The 27413-nt window shown below is 44.5% G+C and overlaps 1 protein-coding gene across 4 annotated transcripts in view; it reads right to left on the bottom strand.

Moving 5' to 3' along the window:
* Positions 1 to 1739: 1739 nt before the first annotated feature.
* The window catches only part of CHST3 (carbohydrate sulfotransferase 3), a 114640-nt gene continuing 88966 nt past the window's right edge, over positions 1740 to 27413 (bottom strand). For all 4 annotated transcript variants that reach the window (XM_066600485.1, XM_066600487.1, XM_066600489.1 and 1 more), the window contains 2 exons: positions 13024 to 13279; positions 1740 to 5825 (listed from right to left, as the gene is read on the bottom strand). In XM_066600485.1, the coding sequence (XP_066456582.1) occupies positions 4571 to 5825; positions 13024 to 13160 (1392 nt within the window). In that variant the 5' untranslated portion in view covers positions 13161 to 13279 and the 3' untranslated portion in view covers positions 1740 to 4570. The remainder of the gene's footprint in view (positions 5826 to 13023; positions 13280 to 27413) is intronic.

Genomic DNA, 27413 nt, shown 5'->3' with positions numbered 1-27413 from the left:
GCAGGGGAGGAGGTCACATGCGACGGCAGGGCACAGTGATCATGTGCTGCCCCCCCTGCTCCCTGCTGAACGGGCAAGCTTCTGAGTTTACCTCTCCTGCTGCTGCTGTCACATGGAGGAGAAGTGGACTGAGCTCTGGGGTAAGTGTATATGTGTGTGTGTATCTGTCTGTCTCCCTCCTCTATCTATCTCATATCTACCTATCTCATATCTATCTATCTATCTATCTATCTCATATCTATCTATCTCATATCTAGCTCATATCTATCTATCTATCTCATATCTATCTACCTCATATCTATCTCATATCTATCTATGTATCTATCTATCTCATATCTATCTACCTCATATCTATCTACCTCATATCTATCTCATATCTATCTATCTATGTATCTATCTCATATCTATCTATCTATCTCATATCTACCTATCTCATATCTATCTATCTATCTATCTATCCATCCATCTCATATCTATCTATCCATCTATTTATCTCATATCTATCTATCTATCTATCTATCTATCCATCCATCTCATATCTATCTATCCATCTATTTATCTCATATCTATCTATCTATCTATCTCATATCTATCTATCTATCTCATATCTATCTATCTATCTCATATCTATCTATCTATCTCATATCTATCTATCTATCTATCTATCTATCTATCTATCTATCTCTCTCTTTGGTATAAGTTATACATCTCCCTGGATTTACTGTATTTATTTGCACCCTTTACACGCAATTAAAAAATGCATCAAAACCGCATGCTGTTATTAATGGTGTCTGCAGCTCCTTTAGGGTGACTACCCACTACATTTTTTTGTCACGGCGAAATTTGCAGCGTTTTTTTTTTCTGTAGGGGTCTATGGGACTTGTAATGTTAAAGTAGCGATCGCGCAAAATCATGATTTACCATGAAATCGCGGTTTTGCGCGATCGTGATTTTAACATTACAAGTCCCATAGAACCCTGCAGAAAAAAAAACCGCTGCGAATTTCGCCGTGAAAAAAAACTCTAGTGGGTAGTCACCCAAATACCGTACGCGGTCTTTAAATACTGCATGCAGGTTTTTTATGTGTCTTAATTGTGGTTCTAAAGTACAACAAAAACATGACCCCCCCTGAGACCGCTCTCACAGGTGTTCAGAAAACGCAGCTCAAAATCGTGGCATTTTTACCGGAATTTCGAGCAGCGTTTTTGAACACAGGTTACAGCGTTTGACAGCACTCTTCAATGCACCCCATCATTGTGATAGGTGATGAGATGTGTTAAAAACCACAAAAATGCAGGAACAGAACAGACAGCTCTCGAAAATCACAGCGTTAGAAACACCATGTTCGAGCACAAATCTGAGTAACCTCATTAAAATCTATGGGAGTGTTGTACCGCGGTTAGTACGGCGCTCGGGGCGCTGTGCTAATAGCAGTAAAAAGAGGTATGTGTGAGAGTGGCCTGCGGGGCTGCAAACAAATCTTCATGTAGTGCAGGAAATGCATCATGTTTGGAAAGATTACGCCAAGGGGCAGATCATGTATGCAGCGCGATCTAGGTATGGGTACGGGGGCGTGTGGGGTGAAGGCCCGGGGTGGGGGGGCCCCGAGCTGAACTTTTGCACCCGGGCCCATGAGCCTTTAGGTACGCCCCTGATATGAATCTATAATGTAGAAAATAAAAAAAAAGTTTAAAAAAAAGAAACAAGAAAAAAACATGAAATAAAAAAGGTGTCCAAACTTTTGATTGGTACTGTAAATTTATTTGATACACAAATTTGAAATTTACAATACAAGGCGGGCATTTTCAAGAGGGTTTTTCAAATTCTAATGTGACTCATATAGAGTTTCCTGAGAAATCGATCATATCATATAATAAATGGACGGTTTGGGTCTGCCAGAGCGGAAATCGCTCATGATTAGCAGCACTAATTTCCTGCTCAAAAAGATGGGTTCTGTACAGGGAACTCCCATCTATGACATCCATTTACTTAAACAGGTCATATGGAAGGGGGTTATCTGAGTACGTTAACCTCTTTAAAGTGACCCTTCGGTTTCAGAACAGAATTCTGTCCTGGGACCAGATGGGCAAGTAATATATTACAGTTGTTCTTCTTTGCCATCCCTCTGATCCACCAGTTCCAGGTCCTGTTTTCAGCCGTCAAAGATGGCCGACACAATCCTCACACTACCTAATTCTCAACAGTGCATTGGTAGTGTTAAGACCACTGATGCACTATGCCTGCTCTCTGATTGTCCAGAGATACTCAAGTGATCAGCATTGCCCATCAGACAGCGGTGCACAGTGTGCATTGGGTAGTTAGAAGACTGCTGCAGCCATCCTGGACAGCCAAAAAAGGGCCCAAAACCAGCGAATTGGAAAGGCAGCAGAGAAGAATAATTGCAGGTAATATAACCCTCCACCTCACCTGTCCTCGGACAGAATTCTGTACTGAACCTGGGGGTTCACTTTAACAATTATCATTAGGTCTATAGCCAGTTTAGCACTTTAAAATACATATAATTTTACTGAATTTTTAAAAAATAATAAGTGAAAAGTATTTGTAGAAGATACAAAACAAACTCCATTGTGTCTGCCCATTAAACCGTAGCCCCCTACATTTTTAAAGTCAAATTCGTAGCCACAACTATTTCTCAGTTCTCTTTTAGAAGGCATCCAAGCAGGAAAGCACAAAGGAATTTCAATGAAAGGGACGGCCTATTATAACCGCATATTCTGATCTTTTCATAACACACCTGTTCTTTGTTAGGACAAATTATTGTCATGTTTGAACATTCTTATGTTATGTTACTTAGAAGAAATAATGAATCGTTATTAACGAGGTGCTAATCCTAGAGTAGGACAAGTTCCTGCAGGTCGTTAACTACATTGCATAATAAAATTATGAACTTTTTACATAAAAAGTGCACTTTCAACCAACACAATCCCAAACTGCTTCTTTTAGAGACCTGAAAATCTTTACTAGCTATAAATGATCTGATTCTAACTCTACAGTAAAGCCCAGGGATGTCCAGCCATGGCACCATGCATGAAACCATCCCAGATCAGCATTACTGGTTCCCCACTTGAACAGTAAATTTCTTTTCTAATGTAGTCAAACAAATATTTTTGATTAAATACTCATGGTGTATTGGTGGATTTAAAACTGCATATTCACATTCAGTCCGTAAGGAGTAGTCCCAGTAATAGACTCACTTGGTGTCCAGCACTGTTGAGTGCTAAAGTCATCACAGGACCCCGGGAAAATATTAAAGTCATACAAGATTGTTAACTAACTATATTCAACCAAACCTGAGTGTCCAGTTTTTGGTGTAATCATAATTTAATGACGAAATATTGTGCAATACATCAAGGGGGACGTAGAAATATGTAGAAAAACAGCGGATCCCTGGCATTTGCTCCCAGTGTCTGCCTATCGGCTATCGTGTACTTGTTGTGTTATATACCAGTGACAAATCCTTAATATGTCTGGGCTAACAAAAGCTCCTTCATGTTGATCTTAAATTATAGTCTAATCTCTACATTGAACTAATAATAAAAGTTTGGACAAGACCAGCTGCCCGCTACTCTGCTATGAACACTACACAGTCCTATTGAAAAGCATTCATTAGCTCATTACAAACCTCAATGAATGGAGAAGACAGGTGAGAGGTCTGCTCACACTTTATGGAGTGTTAGAATAAGCGAGAAACAGGTGGTGCAACCTCACAGCCTCAAGAAATAAACAAAATGACTTCCTCTGCTATAAAGTATTTGATTTCACATGCAAAGCCATAGCCAACTGTGTTAAAGCTTTGTAAGAAAGGACACTTTGTAAAGTTGGGAATCTTTATGTGAAATGATAAGGACTCGGAGTGTTGTAGCTTCCCATCTCAGATGTATCATAAATACTTTTTCTCTTCGAGAGGATGCAAGCTTGTGACACTGCCTTCGAATGTCTCTCTCCCATTCCGAGTGTCATAAGAAAAGATCTGCCGTGAGTGGCAACATTACTTGTATAACAATCCACTGTCCTCGTATGCAAGACAAGCTAAATAATAAACCTATCATTTAAAAAATGGACCATTCGCAAAGGCTTCTTGCCCTCAAAAATGGTAAAGCTTTTATTCTCTGCACGTGAAACTTCATAATTGATGTTGAGCAATTTTAAGTTTGCAGAGTTCTTAAACTTTTTGGATGCCTTGTAGTGCAGAAAATCCTTAATTCGACTTCAGAAAACCGCTTGTGCTGCGGAGAAAGTAATACTTCTTCCAGGCATAGACTGATTTAGTACCTGGAAAAGTAGGCAGTTTCTGTACATCAGTAGGAATCACCCACTTTAAAAGCCAATCTGGAGAATCGGCATCTTTCAGCTTCTTCCCCTGATATTTCAATAAGAAAAGCTTCCTAATTTAGGAAGTAATACACTGAAAAATGCACACAGGCTTAAAAGATGGCGCATTGCGGCTCAGCAGGTGCAAATTAGCCCTCTCCCATCTGCCTTCCCTGTTTCAAGCACAAAGTTCAATGGCAGTTCTTAACCCAATATAAATAATTTAAATAGCAAAACACTACGTCACCCAGAAATTAACCTTATCTTCTAGCAAACTGATTGATCGATTTGTAAGTGTCTCTACGTCATTAGCCAGTTTGTAGCCAAAAACTTTCATTGCTGGTGCACATACATCCTGAACTACCTGGGCTAGTTTAAATGGTATGCTGAATCGCCACTTCTCAAACTGTTCTGAAGAGTTCTTTTGGGTAGAGTAGATACCACTACTGTCTTGGGAAGCTTGGGTATTCTTGATGATCCACTCTTCCACCTGTGGTGTAAGTGTGATCCCGGAAAATTTATACATTTCTTTGGCCTTTTCAAGAGGAAATCTAGCAATGTCTTCATATCGCATGAGCATATATCGGCCTCTAAGCCAATCTGGTTGACTAAGGCCCAGTTCTGCAGACAAACGGATGTTCTCACAATTCCCCCTTAGTTTTTGGACTTCATCCTCATGTATAGGAGCTGCCCCCTCTAGGGCCCATTTTTTCCATGATTCATATTTGCCAGAGAAGGCAACCATACGAGAAGCCAGTACTGCTCTTGGGTCACGCACTAACTGTATTATCCTCATATCAAGTCTTGGCTCTTCTACAAGAGTACGTAGAAACTCCAGTTGTCGGATACGTACTGCCTTAATAGCCACATGATCTTTTTTTAAGCATGCTTCCATTGCTAATGTCATATTTAGAGGACCACATCGACGATTTTTGCAGTGATACTTTTCAAAGGCTTTTTTCACAAAAGGGGTGCACACTGGGTCTTCACATAAAGACTTGCTAGAACCTCTACGGAATAAGAACCTGGTAAGATGGTTTTCAGGAGGTGGTGAAATAAAATTCTCCAATATATGTAGATCGCAGAGGAGAAGTTGCTGGAGAACGTCTCTGTAAACAATTGCTGAAGCAACAGCATTGGCACCAATCGATTCAAAAGACACCGTCCGTTCAATGTGCCAAAGGGGTTCAAACAAATAAAAGATATTTCCCTGCTGGTTGAAGAACTCGCCTACAAAAGACGATCCTGTGCGTGTGGTGGCCATCAGCAGTATATGTCTACGGGGCATTTTAGGAAGGTCTGCAGGGAATGGGTTATCCCCGCCAAGTTGAAGGGTAACATTAACCAGTTGTTTCCTTAACTGAGAAAAAGCAGAGTCCAGCTCACTAAGCGACAGCAAGGAACCATTTTCGGAGTAGACAATATTGGAATGTGTACTGTTGATCTCAAATATGTTTTGTGGCATTTGCTTCAGGTTAAGTTTGTCTGATACCCTGCAAGTGAAAAAAGGAAAATAATTAATAACAAAACATTTCCCATATTTAAATCAAATTCTGCATTTTTTGTTTATGTGATCAGCATTGCCCAATCAGACAGGAACCTGATTTAGGAACCGGATATATCCAACCAGAAAATGTCTTACACGTAATTTTAAGTATTTTCCCTGCAACTGTCGTTTGTGTAAATTACATGTTCTATAGATATCACTAAAGTTGTCATGGTCTGCTAACAAAAGTCTTGTGAAAATAGCATCACTCTAATTAGGCAATTCAATGTTCTAAGTGCTCACGGGGAAAGTCTATACTAGCCAACAGCGAGATCTCTTTGGATATGACTGTTACCATCTTATAGTAAGGCCTCAAGCACTCGGCAAAGAAATGTGCACAAAGTCTGTACAAAGCAACACAGAGGTCTTCAGGTGCTGTACTATGGAGCTGTAGGTAGTCCATGTACAGTCATATGGTGCCTCTGTATGACATATTACTTAAATCAGATGAATACAAAGGCACAGTAGGGCTCCAAAGACTTTACACTGGAAAAAACACATTTTGGTGCCTTAAAAGTTAGACCTACTCTTGAGTATTTTGGGAGCGCTGATTCCAAAACTAGTACTACTTTTGCCTATCAGTTCTAGTTATGGAGATACAGCATCCATGCTGCTCCAACCACTAGTCCCTCGAAATTCAGGATCTTTAATGGTCTTATTTAAAAAAAAAAAAAATGATTACAGTATATGAATATTAACAGAAACAATATTGTCAAATAGGTATCCCACCTTCCCTGGTATCTCTCATCCATGGTTTTTATGTTTTGGTGGGGTCTTTCTCCTTGCTCTTTGCTGAAGTCACTAACATTTTCTGGAGAGCAATCCATGTGGCTGAGATGGTAGTGGATTTTAATGTTTATGTTACACCCAATTTTTAAAATTGGAGAGCATGCCCTGCACTCATTCAGAGTAGTCGTCTGCTTTAAGGTTGCCAACAAAGTTCTTGACAACTTGAGCAAATGGAGGCACTAGACTCAAGCTTATCCATAAAATGTATGAAATCTGAGTAATTTATGACTTATTACCAATTAATTTTGAGGGACTATGTAAATGTGTTACATCAATAAAGTAAATGACTCAAACTGTAAACAATGTAAGAAATTAGAATGATTAGAATGGAGGTGTTATATTGTCATAAGTAACCCAACCTTCCTTATAATTAACAAATTACACCAAAATGTCTACAGAATGGCGTGTTGAATAACAAAATGTTTGAATATTGACAAAAAATCTAAAATGTAAGGAAGTTATGAAATTTCTTTCCATACACTATGTTGACTAAAGTATTGAAGCACCCACCAATCCTGTTCTGTCAGGTGAAATCAGAAGGGGATATGCAATCAGATGTGTGAGCATTATGTATAAAGGAAAATATCTCACAGGCACATTCTCATACAGAAACTGTTACGGCACTCTGCCCCCCGAGCGCCAAGTGGGGTGCCCTGATCTTCCCGCACCCCACTGTCCCTGCCTACTTGCCTCGGCCCTGGCTAACCCCAGGCGGACAACTGGACGGCGGTCCCTGCCCTGGCTAGGGACCTGGCGGCTGACAAGAAGGAAACTACCTAATGGGGGGAACAGAGTGCCGACAGAGGAGGCAGATGAATCAGACCAACAAAACTAACAAGGCTGGAGGTGGAACTCACAGGCAAACTGGCAGGGTGCTGGATAGCAACTAGTGCTGACTGGGCCAGACTAGATTAGAGGCAAACAGAACCAACAAAAACAGACAGAGTAATAGGGAACCAGAGGGAGCTGACCGGCAACCAGGGACTGGCTGAGGAGAACCGCAGACAGACTGGCTAGGTGCATGCAGAACCAATAACTGGCAGTGAGCTCAGTTCACTGCCAGTCTTTTAACCACAAGGTTCCGCCCAGGGGCGGAGAGTGGGAGGAGGCAACTCCACCCACTGCTGTATAAGAAGCACAGAGGAGTGCGGGCGGCACCCTACGGGCGGGCACGCCCACGCCGCCGCCCACTGGCCAACCCAAGCTGCTGGGATGACCTCGACACAGGGCTCCAGGCTGCTGGAGCCGACGCCGGAGCGATGCGCGCCGACCGCGGGACCCCGTGCCGCGCTGTATGGTAACATTACCCCCCCTCTGACAGGGGACCTCCGGGCCCCAGGAAACTCGACCAGGCTTATCCAGGCAACGGCTGTGAAAACGCTGTACCAACCCGAGAATGTGACCCTCCTGAGCGGACACCATGGACTGATCCTTAGGTCCATGACTTCGGTAGTCTGTGGCTGCCCCATTTCCTTCAGGGCCAACCGTTGACATATCGTCATGTTTCAGGTCGTCTTCCGAGTCAATGTCCAACCATTCACCACTGTCTTTTGACCCATCCTCGCTACCAATGACGCTGCCTTCAAAATCTGAGGCATCTCTAACTTTAAAATCACTGTCATCTGAGCTATCATACTCCAAAAAACTCTTCCGGGCCCCCAAATATTGTAAGGTTCCTGGACCCCGGCAAGAATCCAGGACCTCCTGAGCCTTGTGTTCAACTTCATCACAGACCAGGGTGGGCGGCGGGGGACCGGAGGTGGGCATCACCGAAGAGACAACAGGTTTCGACAAAGACTTATGGAACCCCGTGCGACCCCTCCTTTTGCGATTTCCAGAGGGCCGGTACCCCTTCTGTCCCACCCTGTACGGCTCAAATACCGACAGACTCTCCTCATAACGCAACTGCATACGAGACCCCACCCCTTTCTTCCGTCCCCCCTGCAGCGCACCGGCGGCGACATCAGCAGCAGGACGGGCGGACGGGGTGTGAGGGTAAGTGATACCTCGGGGACTGAGTGCGGTATCGACTGAGCAGGGCGGAAGGGGAGCGCGATGGCTATGGCAGGACGGCCCCCACTGGGTTAGCTCCCCAGTGGCCCAATCGAATTGGGGGTTGTGCAACGCCAGCCACGGCATCCCTAGTACCATGTCTACCGACATTTTCTCCATCACCAGGAATGATAGACCTTCCGAATGGCGACCCCCCACCGTGAGTTGTAACACTGGGGTCCTCCATCGTACCAAGCCCGACGCAAGAGGAGTAGCATCAATGCTAGCAAAACGAATTGGCGTCTTCAGCGCCACAAATTCCGCCCTCAGGGGCTCAACGAGACGCATGCTTATCAGGTTAGCAGCTGCTCCGGAATCAATAAACGCCTGCCCTAGGCGGGAGAAGTTCCGGAATCTAACCTGGCAGGGTATCAGAAGTCTAGGACGTACCTGAGGTCCTAGGCGACCCTCCCTGCAATCGCCTAGGACTGGAAGTCTTTCTGCCGATTCAGACTGTGGACGCTGAGGCCTCCAGGGGCAAGTTATCACCCGATGTCCAGCTTTCCCGCAGTAGAGACAGAGTTGATGTAATAACCGAATCCGGCGTCGCTCCTTGGGGTCCAGCGGGTCCAGTTCCATAGGTTCGGGAACAGAGACTGGTACGGGCGGGGAGGGAACAGGACAAATGACCTCCCTGACTCTATGGATCAGTCTATCTTGCTTCCCAGCCCTGAGCCTCCTATCTGCCTTCACTGCTAACTCCATAGCCTCCTTTACGGACCCGGGAACGGGATGGGAGATCAACAGTTCTTTGACCGCGTCCGAGAGACCTTGCATAAAAACGTCTTTCAGGGCGCTATCGTTCCATGCAGTATCGCCCGCATAGCGTCTGAAATTGGAGCAATAATCCTCCACACAAAGCGACCCCTGGTGCAGCGCCAGCAACCGCGAAACCGCCAACCCCACTCGGTCCGGTTCATCGAAGATACCCCCGAGTTCCTGAAAAAAGGAGTCCACCGACTGCAGGGAGGGGGAACCCTCGGGAATGGAAAAGGCCCAGGTCTGGGCAGAGCCCCGCAGCAGGGACATTATAAGCCCGACCCTCTGGACCTCCGAGCCGGAAGAATGGGGACGCATCCGAAAAAACAGGCGACACGCCTGTTGAAAAACAAAAAAACTTGTTCCTCTCCCCAGAGAACACCTCAGGAAGAGGGCACTTGGGTTCGGGACAGGTAAAGGCGTTCTGCCCCTGCGACAACGCCCACTGCTCCTGGGCCACCATGCGAGCTGACAAATCCCGGATCACCGGCACCAGGTCTTGCAGCTGGTTTGCAAGGCCGCTGATCGCCGCCATGAAAAGAAAAACAATATTTTAAGGGCCAGTTATTATGTTACGGCACTCTGCCCCCCGAGCGCCAAGTGGGGTGCCCTGATCTTCCCGCACCCCACTGTCCCTGCCTACTTGCCTCGGCCCTGGCTAACCCCAGGCGGACAACTGGACGGCGGTCCCTGCCCTGGCTAGGGACCTGGCTGACAAGAAGGAAACTACCTAATGGGGGGAACAGAGTGCCAACAGAGGAGGCAGATGAATCAGACCAACAAAACTAACAAGGCTGGAGGTGGAACTCACAGGCAAACTGGCAGGGTGCTGGATAGCAACTAGTGCTGACTGGGCCAGACTAGATTAGAGGCAAACAGAACCAACAAAAACAGACAGAGTAATAGGGAACCAGAGGGAGCTGACCGGCAACCAGGGACTGGCTGAGGAGAACCGCAGACAGACTGGCTAGGTGCATGCAGAACCAATAACTGGCAGTGAGCTCAGTTCACTGCCAGTCTTTTAACCACAAGGTTCCGCCCAGGGGCGGAGAGTGGGAGGAGGCAACTCCACCCACTGCTGTATAAGAAGCACAGAGGAGTGCGGGCGGCACCCTACGGGTGGGCACGCCCACGCCGCCGCCCACTGGCCAACCCAAGCTGCTGGGATGACCTCGACACAGGGCTCCAGGCTGCTGGAGCCAACGCCGGAGCGATGCGCGCCGACCGCGGGACCCCGTGCCGCGCTGTATGGTAACAGAAACCATCAGAATGTCACAGGTGTAGAGTTTACAGACTTCCTACAGGGTATGGTCGTGGGAGTCACCTGAGCAACCAATCAGTATGGGACATCGCAGAGCTTTAACACTTTCTGAAGTCCATAGTTGACAATTTTATTTGGAAATGTAAAATATGTGGTGTGTGTGTAGTGCAGCCACATTCGGGGAGACCTCGTAAATAGACAGAACGGGAATAGTGATGCCTTGTACGAGCTGTGAAAGCATCACACACATCGTCTGCCAAGACACTCACTCAGGGGGTCTCACAGGCCGTTGGACATTCATTAGCACCAGAACCATCTGTAGGAAACTGAATGCGAAGGGTTACCACGGGCGAGTGGCTGTGCACAAGCCCAATAGTAAATGCACAGAGGCACCTGAGATCATGCTTGGAGCATCGTTCTTGGATGGTAAATGAGTAAAAGCAAGTGTTGTGGACAGGTGAATCACAGTACACCATCTTCCCATCAGATGGCCGCACTTGGGTATGGCGGGTTTTATGAAGAGCAGTTTCTACATGACTGCATCATCCCAACAGTGAAATTTGGAGGAGGTTCTGCAATGGTTTGGGGGAGTTTCTGCTGGGAAGCACTACGGCCATTCGTTGCAGTGAAGTCAACCTTCAACGCCAATGGGTACAAAGACATTCTAAACAATGTGGCATTACCTACCCTGTGGAAAAACTTTGGTGTCGCTTTATGTCTGTTAACATGACCAAGCACTATTTCATACAGCATGTAGTGTTGAGGCTTGGTTTCATAAGCAGAATGTCTGCAAACTTCATTGACAAGCCCAGAGTTTGGAACTCAATCCAATCAAGCATCTTTTGGAATGAACTAGAATGCCTTAGCTGTGCACGCCCTATGAGCACATCCTCCCCCGCATCACTATGTGAAGCTCTACTTGAGGAATGGAGGCAAATCCCTTCACACATAGATCATGAAGCAAGCTACTGGAAAACCAACCCTGTTATTCCTCCACACTCCCTCCTGTGTCCTTCATATTCCCTTTCCCTTTTCCCCTTTTTCCTATCACTGTCTAATCTCTCTCATTATGTGAAATACAATCGCCTGTACTAATGTATATGAAAACAAGTCTCAACGTGTTTAACTATGTACCCCCCCCCCCTTCCCTCTTCTTTCTGTACCCAAGTTTAAACTACAAATAAAGAATTTAATTTTTTTTAAAAAGCATGCCCAGGAGGGTTACTGCAGTCATTAACACTTTCCGAAGTCCAACACCAGCCCAACACCAGATTGTGAAAAGGTGAATGAAACAAAATTTCATCACCCTCGATGTGCGTCCCCATACGTTTGTCAAAATAGTATATCTCGAAAAGTGGAGCTTTTTTGGAATCAGTGCTTCAAATATACCCCCAAATAGGTCCAACGTTAAAAAAAAATGTAATCTTGTTGGGCTATTATTTATTCCAACAGAACAATCTTTCAGTAATGGGGACTTTTGATTTATGGTTATCAAAAACCTTTGAAGCCCGGTTATTGAAAAAAGCCGAATCATTTCACATTTCGTATTCTCCTTCTGTGATTGTGCCGCTGTCCAGCTGTGCCAATTTCTTCATTCTTTCACTGGTAGCTTTTCCATTTTTACAAGTTTAGTAAATGTAATTGTAATGTATTGTAGTACTTTAAGTAAGACAAATTAATATGTTGCTGTAAGTCACTGCCATGGATTTTCATGAAGAAAATTACACAATAAGTGTTAGTTTGCATGGGCAATCTGGACAGAACTTTAAGCAAACTCATTACTGTATGGCTTCTGTGTGTAATGTGAGCAATTCGGCCACATTCATTAGTTCAGGATTCTGTTAGGATTTTGCACCTAAATCTCGTCAGAATCCACTGGCATTCCACAGCTAATGCAAATGAATTAAGTAAAATTCGTAGATTAGGCCAGTGATAGGCCACAATATTCCAGATGCGTCCATAATACAGAGGTATGTCCCGCCCTGACCTCAGGTCTTCTATGATGCTCGGAGTTTGGGTCAGGAGATTTGCAGTCATGCGGGAACTCACGTCCGTATTAGAGATGCAAAAATGCGGCAAAGGTACAGTAGTGTGTCACCAGCCCTACTGAGTTACAATGGACTTTAGCTCTTTGCAGATCAGCTGGCACATCTACGACAGAAATCTGAATTTCAGCCTCAGATATTTTAGAAAAAATCCATGTCAGATATACCATAGCCAACATGTACATAGATGTCTTCTTCCATTTTATGTTTATTATCTAAACTTATTCCCATTCTCTTACTTTGAGATGATCTTGTTTTCCTTCTCAATAATGACCAGAACGACCACTAAGGCTAAAAAGAGAGCATATTTAGCATTCATCCTGATTGTCCTCAGCACATCCCTGAGGTCCATGGGGACGTACTGCAATCTATCCATGGCACAGAAAGTTTCCAATGGGACATCACTTTAATTTTTGGTGTGAGGCTTTGTCTCTTCTCCTTTAGGCATTAGAACAAAGCCATGCTTCTGGAAAGTTTGCATCCTCCACTATTTTCCTACAAAAGAAACAAAATATCAATATTATTTTCATACTAAAGATACAACAGGAAGATCAAAGTATACAAATTACTGAATGCCTGTTCATTCTATTAGTATACAGAATATAGCAAACTCATACTCCAGACTATAAATATCATAACACCCACTTTTATACAAGCAATATGCATAATTAGGGTTTCCCTTTATGGAATTATATGGGATGAAGTAACCAAAGCCGTTGAGGAAACTTTTAATGTATATAAGTTTATGGCGCAGGGTGGACATGTATGTAGTAACCTGGTAATAGATAAAGGACAGCTTTGTGTTGGGGCCACTTCAGACGAGCGTATATTGTGCTTGTTAGCTTCACTGCGCAAAAAATTGCGCTATTGCAGAACACACCCATGCCGTGATTTAAAAAGCTGTGCAGTTTTAATTAGTCCCCAGTGTGTTGATTTCCCAGGGCAATTGCGCAGGTTTCAGGTGTGCACCCACCATAGACTGCTATGGTGCCTTTAGTGCGCAAATGCACACCGAGATAGAGAATGCTGAGATTTTTTTTTGCGCATACGCAAAAGCAACAGTGAGAATGAACTCATTGAAAACAATGGGTTCTATTCTCTGTGCATTTCATGTGCAGATTTTCTGTACAAAACCATACTCATGTGAAGATGACCGCAGGCTCCAATCACACAGGGCAGTTCAGTTGCAATAAAAACGGCACCAAAAAGTGTAACTGGAAAACTGCATGCTTTTTTTTGCCACATTTTACTACAAACATAGTAGTAGTACAAACCAATCCACTTTTTGGTGCAGTTTTTACCACAACCAATCCACCCCATGTGAATGGAGCTTTAGGGCGCATTCAGACAACCGGATATCGGCCGCGTATTCACGCCGGACGATATATGGTGTCCTCTCTGCAGGGGGAGGAGGCTGAAAGAGCCGGGAGCAGTGCTCTGAGCTCCCGCCCCCTCTCTGCCTCCTCTCCACCCCCTCTCTGCCCCTCTGCACTATTTTCAACAAGAAGAGGCGGGACAGGGCGGGGCCAATCCTCGAGACTTAGCCCCGCCCCGTCCCACCGCCTCTCATTGCAAATAGTGCAGAGGGGCGGAGAGGGGGTGGAGAGGAGGCAGAGAGGGGGCAGGAGCTCAGAGCACTGCTCCCGGCTCTTCCAGCCTTCTCCTCCTGCAGAGAGAGATGCCGTATATTGGCGGGCGTGAATACCCGGCCGATATACAGTCGTCTGAATGCGCCATTAGTGTGCAAATATGCAGTAAAATAGGGCATGGTTTATTTTTTACGCGCAATAAATGCGTGCACAAAAATTTGTTGATGTGAACGAACCTATTGACATCAATAGGTTCTATTGTCTGCATATCGTGCTAGCAAAAATACGTGCAAATACGTCTATCTGAAGGAGCCTTAGGGTGCATTCAGATGACCGTATATCGGCTGGGTATTCACGCCCGCCGATATACGGCGTCTCTCTCTGCAGGGGGAGGAGGCTGGAAGAGCCGGGAGCAGTGCTCTGAGCTCCCACCCCCTCTTTGCCTCCTCTCCACCGCCTCTCCACGGAGGCAGGGCAGGGCTAAGTTCTGGAGATTGGCTCCGCCCCCGTCCCGCCTCTCCTCATTGAAAATAGTGCAGGGGGGCAGAGAGGGGGTGGAGAGGAGGCAGAGAGGGGGTGGGAGCTCAGAGCACTGCTCCTGGCTCTTCCAGCCTGCTCACCCTGCAGAGAGGGATGCCGTATATCGGCCGGCGTGAATATGCGGCCAATATACGGTCATCTGAATGCACCCTTAGGCTGTACAAAACTCGCAAGGAAACAGACCCCTTTGTTTTCAATGAGTGTATTGAAATGTGCGATTTTTCTCTCGCAGTGATGCTGCAAGCTAGAAAAATATAGCATGTTCTATTTTTTTTTTTTTGCGATTTTGCAGAAAACTCACCCATTATTTCCGTGTTTTTGCTACGCAAAATCTTCGTACGAGAAAAGATAGGTTCTGCTCTATCTTTGCCCGTGTTATGCAGAAAGCTGCCATAGACTTCTATGGCAGCTTAAAAAAAAGGGAGCGGGAGGAAGTTACCTGGGGTACAATGCAGGGGGAAGAAGACAGCTGGCTGTAATTAGGCACTTAACTGCCATTCTATTCCATGGCAAGGTGTAACACGTGAGTGTGTGAACATGCATTTCCATCGCAAAAATAACCAAACAATCCGCTAGCATGGACGGATCAGCCTGCTTCTTGCAAACCCCAAACTTCCTTCATGCGAAAATACGCTCATCTGAATAAGCCCCGATATTGCATCTCTCCATGTAAATACCGCTTTATCTGAATCTATTAATTAGTGAGTGGAAACCTCTCAGGATGCCCAGGGTGCCTTACATTATGTATAATTATGTACAAATTACTTGTCAACACACTTTCCATTTTTTTGCGCTGACTTAACCAAGTAGGATGTTACTGCTTTGCTTTTAAAGTCATTTGTCAATTTCTGAGAAGAGAGCGACTGAATATTTGCCAAGAGAGGATTCAGTGTCTCTTGCTAATGTAGGCATGTAAGGGAACACTGAAGCAAGTTTCAAATTATCCTCATCAACGTTTTCCTGGAAAGACAACAAACAGACGGATCCCATTGTAGTCCGGACGCACTCAGCCCATGTGCAGGAAGAGAAGACATCTGCAGCTCTTTTTCAAAATGTGCCTACTAGACCAGACTTTGCTGTAATCCTTCTTTCATGTCATTGATGATACGTATGCACAGTGTGATACGTATGCACGGTGTATAGTAAAGGCTCCCGCATGATAATAAAGTATGTGTGACTATTCGAGAATAATCTCTAAAGGGGTTACCCCACCTCAGGATAGGGGATAAATGTTTGATCGCTGGCCCATCCGTACTTGACATTGCAGATGGGCTGCGGATTCTGTGGGAAAAGCAGGATTTAAAAAAAAAATCTGTACTGTGCACACATCCGCAGTACAGAAGAGAAATGACACGGACAGGTACTTAGCGTTGCCGGCCGCGGGCAGTGGTGGATTCTGTGCGTGTCCGTGTGCATTCAGCCTAAATCAGTGTTTCTCAATTTCAGTTCTCACAAACCCCAACAGGTCATGTTTTCAAGATATGCTATAATAACACCACCTGTGGCAATGTCTGAGGCACTGACAATAATTACATCACAATACTGAGCAAATCCTAAAAACATGACCTGTTGGGGGTCCCTGAGGACTGGAGTTGAGAAACACTGCTCTAAATCATCAAAATGAACTTCAGGACTTTTTTTTTGCTGATCTGAGCCACTGGCCAACTTTCCAGCCAACTTCAAATTTCCACATTGTTATCTAAAAAAGACTGCCATGAAGTGCAAAAGCTACATCCCCCACAATACCCCATTGCCAGTTACTGAGGAGTGCACGTTCACGACTTTACATATTGTGTTATCATTACAGTATTTGAAGGCACTGAGCGTGCCCGACCAGTAAAACAGTGGAGCGTACAGAACGTAACCATTGGATACCAGTGGAGAACTTAGCAGGGGGGAGATCACAGGTAAAGCAATATCTCTGCAGCTTTGTAAAACAAGTTCTAACTAGGGATGAGCGAGCATACTCGATAAGGCAAACTACTTGAGCGAGTAGTGCCTTATTTGAGTACCTGCCTGCTCGTCTCTAAAGATTCGGGTGCCGGCAGGGGGTGGGGAGTGGTGGGGAAGAGCGGAGAGGAACGGAGGGGAGATCTTTCTCTCCCTCTCTCCCCCCCCTCGCTCCCCCCTGCTCACTGCCGCAACTCACCTGTCACCCGCACCGGCAGCAGAATCTTTAGAGACGAGCGGGCAGGTACTCGAATAAGGCACTACTTGCTCTAGTAGTTTGCCTTAGCGAGTATGCTCGATCATCTCTAGTTTTAACATTATATTGCAAAATAAGATATCACCGCCTTATAAAGTGGATAACTTTCATTTTGAATCACTGGAATACCCCTTTAAGAAGATTGGTGCACCCCAAGTGAATGCAGTAGAAGTGCACGTGTGTGACCACCGATTCACTGTCTAATGGTTACGCATACACATTGCTACTTCATTCACTCAGGGAGCAGCATCCTTGTGATTCATAGGAGTCCCAGCGATCGAACCCCCAGTGAGCAAACATCTATATTGGTATAGGGCTCTTTCAGATGAATGTGTTTGTGCCACGCATTGCTCGTGGAATTACCGCACGCACTATACAGGAAATAGAACCCATTGATGTCAATGGGTTCCTTCACATTAATGTTTCTTGGAGGTGAATATCATACGCGCTCTACAAAATATGACCTGTTCTATTTTCCTGCTTATTAGCGTACCAAAAGGTCCCCATAAAAGTCTACAGGAGTTGTGAAAATGTGGAATACGCTGAGCAAATCCATCAGGAATAGCACACACTGGGTGTAGCGTGCATATGAACATGCCCTCCATGTGCAAAAAGTACAGTACTATGCACGCCCGCAAATCAACCTCATTCACTGCATAAATACCTTGTGCAAGCATATTTGCGCATACATCTGTATGAAGCCACTCTAAACTCTAGGATATCATGACTGAACCAATTTCAAACAAAAACATGTCCCTCTTTACCGGTTTTTGAAAATGCAACACCCAATTACATAATTTGCTGTTTTCATGGGACCCACTAAGCCAACGATAATCACACAATCTGAATTTCAGCAAGGAAAATAAAACTTTAAAAGTTGACGTATTCCAGTTACAGTCTTTAATCAATACTAAAAAAGCAACAAACGCTTCTGGTCTCTTTATCTGTCACCGAAAATTGGTCACAACCAAGAAAAAAAGGATCTTGCAAGTAAACAACAGCTGCAAGGATATTTAAAAAGTCATGCGTTCATGTCACATTTATTCCTCATACAGCACAAATCCCCGAGAGTCTGTTAGAGGCATGCTTATCCTCCTCGGCTGTCATTCTTGGCCAACATGTGGAAATTCAGAGGTCATTTTCCGAGTGATTATAATTTTAAGCAGATAAAAAGAACAGGAGTCCGTTCTGAAATGCAGCTGGTCCTCAGAAACACGATGTCAGAGAAATGCTTGGAAAATGCTAGTAGGATGGAAGCTCGCTCACAACGGTTGCCCTAAGATACAGGTCAGATAAATGGTATTATCTAAAACTTGAATGTCTTCAGGAACCAATATATGATAAGAATATATGATGAGGATAATGCAATGGCAGCTGAGAGTGGCGGTAAGAAAATGCTGACTGCCATGACACAATCTCAATGTTTCCCCATGGCATACAGGGTCATGGTGGACTAGCTGACCAATGTAAGAATACAGGTAGGGGTATTAGTGTATCTTGACGCCACCGGAAGTAGTGGTGGAGTCAAGATAGTGTGTTAGGAAGGTGGCTGACGCACCCTGTTCCTGATTGGCTGGCTGCCTGTCTCCCTGTATAGACCCTCACAGGTCCTGTAGGACGTCGCCAGCCTCCCTCAGCGCTGGCTGTTCACGAAGGTGACAGCTGCAGGACTTCAGTGGGGATCCGTGTTCAGCAGGGCCCAAAGCGCAGTGTCAGCAGCGCAGGTGCTTTTCCGCAGCGGCGTGGGGGGAAAGGGCAACATTGAGCACAGGTGCTGAGCGTTGCCTGGAGCCCAGTGTCAGGAGCTGAGCTTTTTTCCCGCAGCAGTGTGGGAGAAAAGGGTGACTGGGGAGCGGTGGTGAGTGTAGGCGGGAGTGCTGTGTCAGCAGTTGTGCTTGTTGGTCGCAGCGGCGCAGGGGAAAAGGGGAAGCCAGAGGTTAATGCTTGCATCGGAGCTTGTTGGCCGCAGCGCCGTGGGGGGAAAGGGGAAGACTGGAGAGCAGTGGTGAGAGGAGTCAAGAGCCGTGTGTCACCAGCGGAGCTTGTTGGACGCTGCTGCAAGGACTTTTGGGACTATATACAATAGGAAGCTAGGGGTGTGACAGGGGCGTTCCCCTATCAAAACCTTAGCTGGTGGTGGCGTCAAAATACACTAATACCATAGGTAGATTGGACCTCTTACTATACTTGCAAGGTCATGGTGGACTATATGACCAATGTAAAAGTACGGGTAGGTTGGACCTGTTATGAAATATAAAGTGTTGAGTTTCAGAATGCAATAAGTGTATGTTTCTTACCTTGTATTGGACTATTGACCTTTAAATAGAAGACTAAAACCTATACTTTGTTGTGTCAGTAACTAGGATTTTAAGATAGTTGGTCAACAGAAAAGTTAAATAAGGCTAAGCCGTGTTCACAGAGAAAACACACAACTAGAGCAGAAATAGTGTCTAATGCGATAACAATATCCTGACTGCAGTTATTTCCATGTCTAAGACGACCCTTAAGAGCTTTGAAACTATTTGGTAGATGTCAATAAGCCTTATGATCAATAACCTTTGTCACCTATGTAACACTAATCTTTGTACCAAATAACTTTGCATATGCCTTCTTCTTTCTGTATAAGAGTTGGTAATGTTGATACTAAAGTAGAATTCATTGAGTTCTCATGAAGAAGTGTCTTGACATAACATGGAGTGATTTCATACTATTAATAAATAATTGCTAGCAAATCTTCTCATTACGGGCTTCCATATCTACCAATTTGGCACCTGGCAGCGAGGTCATCAGATCGGTACCAGTGTGTGCCGATAACAGACCTTTTACTATGTTTACAAGGCCATGGTGGACTATCTGACCAATGTAAGAATATGGGTAGGTTGGACCTTTTACTAAATTTATAAGGCCATGGTGAACCATCTGACTAATGTAGGAATATGGGTAGGTTGGACCTTTTACTATGTTTGCAATGTCACTTGTGAATTTGCTCTCATTTGATCAAACATTGCAGTGTACACCTCGCCTTACTAATCAATGCCAAGTAAAACTATAAAACAATGTAATTTCTTCCTTGCATCTTGAGATAAACATATTCGAAAATCGTCCTCCCCCTCCGATTGCTCTGCTCCATGGTGGTATTGCTGAGCATTTGTAGAATTGAATTCAAACTATTGCCTTTTTTTTAAACTTTGCCATGCATTTTTCCCACCACATTTACCATCATGCTATTCAGGTCACGAGACTGGCCAGAGATTGTACAGCCAAAGTCCTATAAAGATCTCCGTTGAATGTTCCTCCAACATGTTCCACCCTTGAGGTTGAGTATAGCTATAGCTAAATTAATTTAATACTCACCAGAAAGTTTGTTAATACTTTTTGAAACTTAGAAAATTGAGTTCTGCAAATAAAGTCTGGGAAGCAGTGTGTTTTCATTCCACAACTACTTATGGTTCCAGGGCTCTTGGTGCCTGAAGGTGTTATTATGCTCTAACCACAAGTGGTACAGAAGGTGTGAACTGAACCTCTTATACCAACCTATGTCACCATTGACTTCTGGCACACAGACAGGCAAGAAGAATATGAAACCTATACATTATATGATGATTATTTCTGCCAGCTGTGGATTAAACACTTATTCTGCTTGTTGGACATCAAACGATCCTCTCTACTAGTGATCTGTCTGGGCCGTCCGAGCCTGTTCACTTTGTGTGAGTGCCCTCGCATTGCCACTGCTCCCAACACCTCCTATTGTTCATTTTACGGCAGGTTCTGGTGTAAAAAAGTAGCAAAATTTATTGCATGCCCTGCTTTTGCAAAAACTCTACAACCTTTCGACTGCTGCAGTGGCTCATACCACTTTCCCTACAAAGGGGCGTGGCTTGAGAGGAGGGAGCATGGCTGCCACACACCGAAACATTCATGTATAATTTATGTCAGAAGCTGGCGTAAATTATACCAGAAATGACCGCCAGATTGGATCCTGGCAGATATTTCCATGTAGGCGTATGGAGTTGCTGAGATGCAACTAATACATAAGGAGGCATGTGCCGCTTCTCATATGTTAGCCGCATTGTGCGCAGGATTAATATTAAGTCTGGCATTTGGAAAGCTGGTCTTAATAAATTTCCCCCAATGGTGTTTCCCAATAAATTAAGAACATTTGTTAGATATTTACCAGAAAGACACTTCGGTAATGAAAACAGAAGCTGAAGCATGTGCCATCATTAGGTTTGTGGTCATCTTGGAAACATATGTTCTATGAAATATTGACGATTGCTTGCCAAGATAAAACATTGTTCTGTGAAATATTGAGGATTTTGGCTTCTCAAGCTGTGTAGTCAAAGATTGCCAATAGCTCCAAATGACATAAACTATGAACAAGCCACGGACTGATTAATACCTTGAACTAGTGCCTCATTCCTAATCCTCATTGGGGATTCTCAGAGTTCATTCTAGAACCTTGGAGAACATATGTAGAGTTTATGTGCTGCCATGTTATTAGATCAGACACTTTACCAATTGGCTTTCGCTGAAGACGATAGTTACAGAGTTTATTTATAATGCACAAATACGAGACATTCGGGAAAGGTTGTCTTCTTACAGAAGAATTCTAGCCCCATATTAGTTTACCATTCCATCTACCTACACATATACACAAGAGATAATGTCATAGGACGTCAATGCATCTAACAAACAGGTTTTTGGACCTTGGGAGGAAAGCAAAGTACCAGGAAAAAACCCTACACATTTACACGTAGAGTATGAGTTCCATACAGATACCACATGAAAGTATCACCTCTGCTTGTATCATCTATGGTCTTACTAGAAGAACTTGGTTGTTATTGTCCAGTAGTGCTACTGTTCTGTATCAATATCCACTGGCAGACGTAATTGTTAATGTGGGTGACACTGCTCGGTATCCTCAAATAGACTGCAACCCTACGTGCTACAGGTAATGCTAAGCAATAGCCTGGTGAACAGTTGTTAATCAGCAAGTTAGGGTCATTTTACAGGGCTTAAGCACCCGACAGTTGTCCCAAAAATAATTGCTCCTGTGTCTTCACGTAGGACTGATGATCGCCGAGTGAATTTAGGAGGAGATGGTTGGAGATCTCTTCTGCCCACTTGCCTGCATTCGCCGTAAAACGGCCTAATAGTAAGTAACCTCATATAGGTAGCTGTGAGGGCGGTCATCCCCACTGATTGGGGAGAGGTCGGAAGGTGCGTCACTGCTACTTGATGAGAACCCTGGTGGTCACTATTGAATAATTGCTATGAGGAAGCGGGGTTTGATGGAGTTTCCTTCGAATGCCTTAGCTTACAACAATATAACATGTTGTGCACTTTTCTCACAAGGGACTAGAACAATAACTCTTATTCCGCTGATTATTCTGACAATTTTCTGCAGGATTTGGGAAAGCAGTTTAATTCTAAATACGTCTTTGCGTGTTCTGCCAAGCTGCGGAGTTCAAAGAGAGGACATTAGTCATTATGTGCTTTTCCTTCTGTGTTTAGATCTTTATCAGGGAATTGCCAAGCAGGACCCTCTCTGCTGCAGGGAGCTAGAAAACATCTCAAAAAGTTCTCTTTTCACAACAAGCGGTATTCCAGGGACATCCTGGAGAGATCTATGGATGTTTAGGCTTATTGTTACATAGAAGAACCAGAAAGGTTACGATGTGGGATTACTGGGACAAAAATTCTTCTCAGGCCTCTCTCACATGGGCGTCATTTTAGCGCAGTTTATGCACATGAAAAAAACTGCAGCTAAGCTGTACTAAAAATTGTGTGAATGGACGATTTTTCACGCGCTGAAAACTCGAGCTTTATGCCCGTAAAAAAAAACCATTTACTGGAGCAGCCTGTTGCTTAAAAAAAGCACAGCTGATCCAGGAGGAAAAAGAGAGAAGAAGCCCCGCAGGGCTTCAGGATTTCCCCATAGCAAGGGGAGAGAGAGCGGGGCTATGGGGCATTAACCCATAGCCCCGCTCTCTCTCTCCCTGCTATGGGGGTTCCCGGAGAGATTTCCCCATAGCAGGGAGAAAGAGGGGATGGAGCTAAACAGGATCCCCTAGAAATATTCCCATAGCACAAAGAGAGAGGGTTGGGCTAGAGAGAGAGAGGGCAGGGCTATAGGGCTTCTCACAGAAATTCTCTTAATGACTTCCAATCTTCTTTTTGGAGCCTCAAACAGAGCTACATTCCAGCTCACATAGGTTACTATGGAGACTTCTGCGCATCATGCACCAAAGATTGGCCAGGTCCTATCTTTTCATGTAGCACGGATCTTAGATGAGGGCATTGTAGTCACGCATATCCTATCTTTTTAAGGTGCAAGCTTTTTGTGCATCTCTAAATTCTTTCATCTAAACGTTTCTGTAGGAAACTATTGGTTTTAATAGATGCAATTTTTTTCACGTGCCTATTCTGCGTGAAATTGAGGCCTCACTGAAATACTAAAGTAACTAGAATCCTGGAATGGTGTAGTTGGAAGGGACCTCCAGGTCATCGGATCCAACCCCCTCCTCAATGCAGGATTCAAGCTACCATAGTAAAAGACATGGAAACCAACGTCATCACTTTTTCTGCTATTTCTGCTCCGGTGACTCCACTACTTCAAATCATCCCAAGATACGGCCAACTTTCTGGAGCTTCTCTGTTCTATGCTTGGCCAGCTTGAGGCAGGAATTCTCTGAAATGTTGCTGTTCTCTTCAAATATGAGCTGTCTTTCTGGCTTAAGTCGCTGACTAATAACACTGGCCAACAAAAAAAATATTTTGGAATGTTTCCTTAACTTTATGAGTCAAATCTTACTAATTTTGGGGTGAGAAAAATGAATATGACAAAGAAACTTTTTTTATTAGCTCTATTTTCTGTGATATACAATAGGTAAAAGTATGTTATTTAAATGGATTAAGAGAAAATGATACATTTTAATTACATATACTAACAACATTTGAATTTTTTTTAATGACAGTTACATTCAAAGAGTTAGGCTGCCTGCAGACGAGCGGGTCGGATCCGGCAGCGAGAATTCTCGCCACGAGACCCGACCCGAGCGCCTGCAGAGATGAGCGCGTACTCACCCGCGCCCGGTGGCCCCGGCTCTTTCATGTGCCGCCTGCCGGGCAGCCGGCGAATGCGCAGACCGGAGCCGGTGGCCGGGTGAGTGACGTCTCTGTGCGAGGCTCTGCGAGCCCCGCACAAAAATAGGACATGCCGCGGCCGTCTGCATAGGAGTGCGTATTGTAATGCACTCCTATGCAGGCTTTGAGCGGCGGAAATCCCGCGGGAAATCCCGCCACGGGATTTCCGGCCGTGTGCAGGCGGCCTTAAAGGGGTTGTCCCGTGAAACAAAGTTGGGGTATACACTTCTGTATGGCCATATTAATGCACTTTGTAATGTACATTGTGCATTAATTATGAGCCATACAGAAGTTATTCACTTACCTGTTCCGTTGCTAGCGTCCTCGTCTCCATGGTGCCGTCTAATTTTCAGCGTCTAATCGCCCGATTAGACGCGCTTGCGCAGTCCGGTCTTCTTTCTTCTGAATGGGGCCGCTCGTGCCGGAGAGCGGCTCCTCGTAGCTCCGCCCCGTCACGTGTGCCGATTCCAGCCAATCAGGAGGCTGGAATCGGCAATGGACCGCACAGAAGACCTGCGGTCCACCGAGGGTGAAGATCCCGGTGGCCATCTTCGCAAGGTAAGTAAGAAGTCACCGGAGTGCGGGGATTCGGGTAAGTACTATCCGGTTTTTTTTTTAAACACATGCATCGGGTTTGTCTCGCGCCGAACGGGGGGGCTATTGAAAAAAAAAAAACCCGTTTCGGCGCGGGACAACCCCTTTAAGCGTTCTAAATTGATCGAAGAATTCCTGGCATGTGGTTCGGTGGGAACATGTACTGTACAATGCCGGCCCCTACGGAATTTTACTCCATTCTCAAACTTCTCCATTTTTTTTGCTAGATGTGTACCTGGATGCAAATTATTTACATGAATTCTACAAGTCCACAACACAAAGGAATTAGTTATATCGGAAACTTTATTGAAAATATTGCACTCCACGTGTACTTTGTTGCTTTTTTTAGTTTTTTAGTGACCAGACTATTTTCTGCCTTAAAGACCAAGCATTTTTTATCCTTGAATTGCAAGAGCCATGACTCCTTGACATAGAGATCTCTCCGCCATGTAATTACTGCTGGTTGTAAACTGAAATTCATCTCTAGTAACAGGGACACCGAGACAGAACACAGGAAGTGGAGGAGTGTGTTATTTTATGCTGCTCATAGACATCTACAGAGAGAGGAGGGGGAGCTGTAGATGAAGAGAGATACATACAGATCTGGCTGAAGTTAAAACTAAGTGATTTACAGCCAGTGAAATCACTTTCACACTGTTCAGTACTGCTGTACACTGTAGTTAGGTAGCAGAATCTACTAAATCTGCTGTTACAGAAGACATCATAACAGCTAATCCCCACTCACCAGCTCATAGACAACTTCAAATTAGAGATGGAGCCTACAGAGGGGAAAAACTGATCAAAAATACTATATACAAAGCATATCATGGCCAGATAGTGTTATATCGTCCTCATATACATACACAGCAGCTCATTGTGATGTCACCTGAAAGTGCAGGTACACTTTACTGATGCATCATAGCACTATGCTATCAGTGTTTGTGCTGAAGCAAATTTTTTAATGCTGAAAAAGCCCCTCTCAGTTTATACTCGAGTAAGGTAAAAAAAAAAACACAGCAAAAAACGCAAAATACTCACCTACCAGCCTGCATCTGTGTTCCTGGCGCGATGGTCTCCCTGGCGGTGCAGCAAGCTGCTTGAGAATTTTCCCTGCTGTCCTCTCCCTGCTTAGCTTTAAATTCACCCACCGTCAGCACTGTGTAGGTAAGAGCTGTGATTGGACCGAGTACCAGCCGGCGCTCGATCATGACGTTTTGAGGGCATGATTTTCACACTCGCAAAACCGTGCGCAAACACGTTCATCTGCTTAAGCCCTTACACCCCTGACTTAGAGCATTTAGGTGATTTTTTTCTTGTAAAGTATTTCTAATATTAATACATTTTGCTGATTGCGTCCATGTACAAAATGTATTTAGACGATATATATTAGAGAAAAGCGTATAGACATTGGTAACAGTTACGGCGATTACATTTGCTCTTTAAATTGTGATTTAGTTGTATAATGCCTCGACAATTAGACCGAGTGACATAATCTGAAATTACCAAGTATAATAGAACAAAGTTGGATTATTAATAACATCTCTTTAATGAAAGCCTCATTATTTCCATACAAAGTCATCTGTGAGAGCTGGCACCTGCAACAGGGATAAAGCACCTGGAGAGGAAGGACGGTCTACATCCCAGCATCCCTTGACGAAGCCTCTTTATCACAAGATAAATGACACTTGTTCTTTGTGTTCACTGCAGTTTGTCAGGACAGATCCAAGAATTGCTGGAGCAGTTACTTTAATTACTTGCACTAGTCCTGCTCACTGATACAGAAAGTAATGCCAAATATTGCATCAGGCCAAAAAAACGTCAGCATACCCTGCGCCAAAAAATACATTTGCTTTTTTTTCTTTTAGGTACAGGTCAGCAGCTCTGTTTTTTTTTTCCGTTCTCTGAGATTGTAGTAGATCGTTAACAAGTACCTAAACAGGCAGTTAATATATATACAGCACATTTGTATTCCAGACAGCCTATTCCACTATTGTATCACAATTCCTTTGACTTAGGGCGGCCTCATACAGGTGTCAAAGCATATGCGCTCGCTATTGCGAGCGTATATGTGCGGCGCATGATCGCAGGCTATTGCGCCCAGATCGGTGCATTTTACTGTATTTTATTCCACTGCTGGGACCACTCACATCATTGCGGTCCCAGCATCACCATGTTTGGGTAGGTGGGCCAGCCTATTTAGTAGACGGGGCAACTGACTAGGTAGGTGGGTCAGCTGACCTAGTAGGCCCAGGTAGCACTGCTTAACCCCACAAAATCGCGCAGTTTAGTGTGTGATTTTGTACAGGTGGACACCTTCCGCGCACAATTGAGGGTTGAAAAGAGAACATGTCGCGTTTTCTTCCCTGCGCAGAAAAAAAAACACGTGCAGCAACCCATTGAAGTCAATGGATTCTATTTGCTGCACATTGCAGATGCAGAGTGGCTTCACACTAGCTTATTTGTGCACAGAGAATAGAACACATTCATATCAATGGGTTCATTCTCATTAGCACATTTTGCGTGCACGCACAATAAATAGGTCCTGCTCTATATT

This window comes from Eleutherodactylus coqui, chromosome 4 (genome assembly GCF_035609145.1).
Source record: "Eleutherodactylus coqui strain aEleCoq1 chromosome 4, aEleCoq1.hap1, whole genome shotgun sequence".
Lineage (NCBI taxonomy): Eukaryota > Metazoa > Chordata > Amphibia > Anura > Eleutherodactylidae > Eleutherodactylus > Eleutherodactylus coqui.
Note: the sequence above shows the minus strand (reverse complement) of the source record. Positions and strands in the feature narration are given on the sequence as shown.